Below are 4,851 nucleotides of genomic sequence, written 5' to 3' on the forward strand. Positions count from 1 at the left end.
TATTACTTGACGACCGCGTATACTTGCGTGTGCGTTTTGCCGTAACAAATTTTTGAAAAAAAAAAAAGAACTTGGGGAAGTTTTAAATGTTGCTCCTGGTAACTTCTGCTCATAAAGACTTCTCTTATTAGCGATCTAGGAAAAATGTATAGGACGTTATTGGGGATGAGGTAAATGAGCCTTTCAAATTTAATTTTTTTCGCTTTCGAGGAAAATTATTTTTCTTCGAGAATTAGTTTCAAAAGAAACTATTTTTCCCGTAATTATTTTCAATGATTCGACGTAATAAAAGGCTGGACAATATTTATAAACACAATTCCATCTTTATTTTGCTTATTACAAGATGATTCTTTACCACTAAGACCCACCACCGTTCAATAATATTAGTACAAAGCTACTGAATGTATGATTGGCCGGTGATATCAATGTCACGGTCGCCGGAAGACGGCGGAGGTTTATGTTTGGGCTGAAGAGTGGCTTCCTCCGGCCCATCAGCACTTTGTGTCTCACTAGCTGGTGGTTTATTATCCACTTTCCTCGCCGGACCACCACCTTCATCATCCTTCCCATACATCCCACCGCCGTACGCTTCCTTAGTCAGCGGCTGCAACGGCGTAATATATGGTGGTTGGTGTTCCCGCCGGCTATCCTCCTGATCCTTATTATCTCTCTCGTGATCTTGCTCTTCTTTCTCCATATATTTAGTTTTCTCGTTAGACATTCTTTTTGTTGGACTAACAGTACTTGAGCTGAGTGGAGTGGCCATTGAAATGATGATTTACCTAAGATTTATAGCCAATTGCATTGCAATCTAATTGTGAGAGTTGAAACTTGAAAGAAAATAAGAAACAAATGTTGTACACGTAGTTATCAGTTTAATTTGCATGGTTGAGGTTATCTATTTGACACGCATGTTAACCAGAAACGTGGTGGGCGATTTGACTGTCCACGTTAACTTTGTGTCATCATATGACAGGCCAATCGCTTTATTCCCGGTCGTTAATAATTTATAGTACATAAATATGCAGTCGAACTTACTATTTTATTTTTAATCGATATATATTAATGGAGTATATATTTACTATCCATAATTATACATGCATAAATTATTATATGTAAACGCTGCTTTTAATTTAGGCGATTGAATTGATGGTTAGGTTAATTCTTCCCAACAACTAAGGGGACCTTAATCTTAACATCAATGTGTGCAAGAAATCTCAGCACCAATTAATTTGTTGTGTCAATGGTGCAAAAGAAGTGTAACTAATAGGCCCAAAGACGTGTAGCAGGCCTCGCGTGGTAGAAATGGCGTGGGATGGTCACTTTTTAATATGGTACTTAGTTTTTATTCAGTATTTTTAATATTGAGCAAAAAGCTACTACTCTATTAAAATTAATACGAAAAGATGTTTTTATCCTTTCTTCATGAGTGCTGTGTATATATTAAGGACATGGTGTCCTTAACATTTACACTGCGCACATGAAGTTAAGGACGTCACGTCCTTAACATTTACACTGCACATATGAAGTTAAAAGACACGATGTCCTAAAGTTTAACAACGGAAGGTGCAAATACAGGACACGTTGTCCTTAATATTTAGACGGTATTCATGAAGTTAAGGATACCATGTCCTTAATATTTACACAACACTCATAAAGTTAAGGACACTATGTCCTTAACATTTACACTGCACAGATGAAGTTAAGGACACCACGTCCTTCACATTTACACTGCACATATGAAGTTAAGGGCATGGGGTCCTAAAGTTTAACAACAGACGGTGCAAATACAAGTTAAGGACATTATGTCCTTAACATTTACACTGCACACATGAAGCTAAGGACGCCATGTCTTTAACGTTTACACTGCACATATGAAGTTAAGGACGTGATGTCCAAAAGTTTAACAACGGAAGGTGCAAATACAGGACGCGTTGTCCTTAATATTTACACAACATTCATGAAGTTGAAGACACCATGTCCTTAATATTTACACAGCACCCATGTCTAGCACATGGGTATTTTCGTCCGGGCGAGTAAAAATTTATTAAGCACTGGCTAAAGAGTAAATACATTTTAAACAGTGGCTAGAGAGCAAAGACATCTCAACTAGTGTCTAATTGTGCACTTCCCCCCCCCCCCCCTCCGGCGTGTGTTATTTTGACAGAAGATTGATCTTGTATTGGTAGGGGTAGGGTTGACAAACAGGCGGGACGGGTCAGATATGGGTGGGTTGAAAACGGGCAATATAAAAATGAATAATTTATCTGACTCCAAATATATTTAATACGGATAGAAAGTATGTTAACCAACAGATAATATGTATATCTATATTATCATAGCTTCTTGAATATAATCACTTTTGGGAGAATTCCTAGCCTCCCAAACTTAAAGAACCCCCAGTTTGAGTTTTTACAAATATAAAAGTTAAACCCAATAGTTATTCACTGGTTATCCATTTTTAAGTAGATGATATGGGTCTTATCTATATTTGACCCATTCAAAAGTTCATTATCCAACTCAATTTTTAGTGGATAATATGGGTGGATAATAATTATTTTTATCAATTTTACCACCACTAGGTAGGGGTAACGTCAACATATATTTTATCCTTTCCAAATCATTTGCGGGATCGCACTGAATATGTTGTTATTGTTATACTAGTCAATTTACTAGCGCTTCGCACGATCTATAAAAAATATAAATGAAAATTATAATAATTAAAAAAGTAATCTTGGCTGTTCAATTTTCTCTTTTCTATTTTTCAGTCGTAACATTATCAACTGTAATGTAATTGCATTTCCAAGGTTGATTACTTCTTTCTAAAATCTTTCAGACTTGCTTTCTCTATTTATCTTCTAGACTTGCTTTCTCTAATTTTATACACATTAAAGCATACACTTTATTCGTTTGCAAAAACTTTATCGGGCTAGTTTGAAAGTTTAAATTAAAGGACTAAATTTCTTTTATCGATGAAAATAAAATTGAATAATTAATTGAGATAATATACTTTAATAAATGTTAACCACTGGCATTGATAGGGTGCTATTTGCCATATATGATGATATCTACATCATGCCACAAAATGATACCCAAAAAAAGGCAGGTTCACTAAGCTTCCGCTATGTGCGGAATTCAGAGAAGGGCCGGACCACAAGGGTCTATCGTACACAGCCTTATTAAAAAATTTAATTTTGAAAACAAAAGATCTATGAAGGAAATATTGTTTATACCGAAACTTATAAAATTCAACCCAACAAATAATTGTTCTATATGTTGATAAAAATTCAACACAAGGTTTAGTATTCTATTTCTATAATATCTTTGCAATATCCTTCGTTTTCATTTTTTTTTCTCTACTGTTGCATTTGAAGTATTTTGAATTTTCAAATAACATAATAAAGGAAAAAGAGCAAAAATGTAATCTTTAAAACACTTAACGGATATTGAGAAAATATCATTTTTGCGATATTTAATTAATGTTCACCTCAACATTTAATTTTTGTTGTTGTATTTCTAAGTATTTTTGTGATATTGTACTAATTCAAAGAACATAAAATATATGTTCCGTACCAAACAATCAAGGAAAAAAATACACATAAATAAATTATTTCTCAAAAATGAAAAACAAAGGAGAAGAAGCGAGAGAGTAGGAGGAAGGTAAGTCATTAATTTCCACTCCGCTCTATAGAATCTATGTGATGATATATTTTCATAATTTGCAGGAGAAATAATAAAATGTACAATACATTCTCAGTTATAAATAAAAGTATCTCCCACTTGACACACCGGGAGGACTCTATTTACCCAATCACATATACCTTCCCCATTTAAATTGTAGATTGAAAATAGAAATTTAACTACGAAAAGCATCTTTGTAATCAAAATGTCATACACATATGTAAGTTGTAACAAAAAATCTCATACATATACATGACACAGAGATAGTGAGCGCAACTTTTGTGAGAAGAATGCGAGAGAGAATAATAGATGTCTATAGATTTTCTATTGCTTTCTCGGCACCGCAGTCTTTGAAATAGTCCTTGCAATAATATCCTTAAAATCCTCAGATCAAACATATAGATAAGTTCCAACCATGTACCACAAAAAAATAGTTTATTTAACACAAAATGTTAAAAAGTTTTTTTTTTAAGAAGGCACAACCCATTCCCTAAGATATGTCCAAGTATTGCTCTCAACCGCATCGCGTGCGCCGGGGAGGGAGGGGGGGCTCGAGACCTTCGCGGGTTTGCCTGCAACCACACCGCCCCACAACGTTTGTCATCCCTAATGACATAGAAGGATGCCACATCACGTTCTCAATGTCAAGCTTTATTAATATATATATATATATATATATATATATATATATATATATATATATATATATATATATATATATATATATATATATATATAAATTTATTTTGGATTAAAATTTTTATCGGATGTCCCCGAAGGGACATTTTGGATTAGAATTGTCCTGCCCAAATTTTTAGTTTAATCAGAATGTTGAAGCATCACGGCTGGATGCCCGTTCGACTATGTTAGGCGGGGTTGCTATGGATATTTGGGCAATGGGTAACATTGTTCGCCCGGGCCAGCCCACACTTGCCAAACAATAGAACGTGGTCAGAAATTCATACGAGTACGACTTCAACGCCCATTATATTCATGCATACATATGAATGTTACATTATTTTATTTAATAGAAAAGTTGAAAAAATCCGCACAAACTATTTATTTCTTTTCTATTGCAATTCGTAGATTATTATATATGCGACTGCAATTTGCGTAAATATTTTTCGACTAAGAAGTAGAAATTATCTTTTTGTACAGTTGGTGTATTAA

At 34.2% G+C, this 4,851-nt stretch overlaps 1 protein-coding gene across 1 annotated transcript; it reads right to left on the bottom strand.

Moving 5' to 3' along the window:
* Positions 281-830, bottom strand: LOC109230615. The gene has a single exon (XM_019396076.1). It carries the CDS (start codon positions 764-766, stop codon positions 395-397), a length of 372 nt encoding a protein of 123 aa, XP_019251621.1. The 5' UTR covers positions 767-830; the 3' UTR covers positions 281-394.

The sequence above is a fragment of the Nicotiana attenuata genome, chromosome 7 (assembly GCF_001879085.1).
Source record: "Nicotiana attenuata strain UT chromosome 7, NIATTr2, whole genome shotgun sequence".
Taxonomy (NCBI): domain Eukaryota; kingdom Viridiplantae; phylum Streptophyta; class Magnoliopsida; order Solanales; family Solanaceae; genus Nicotiana; species Nicotiana attenuata.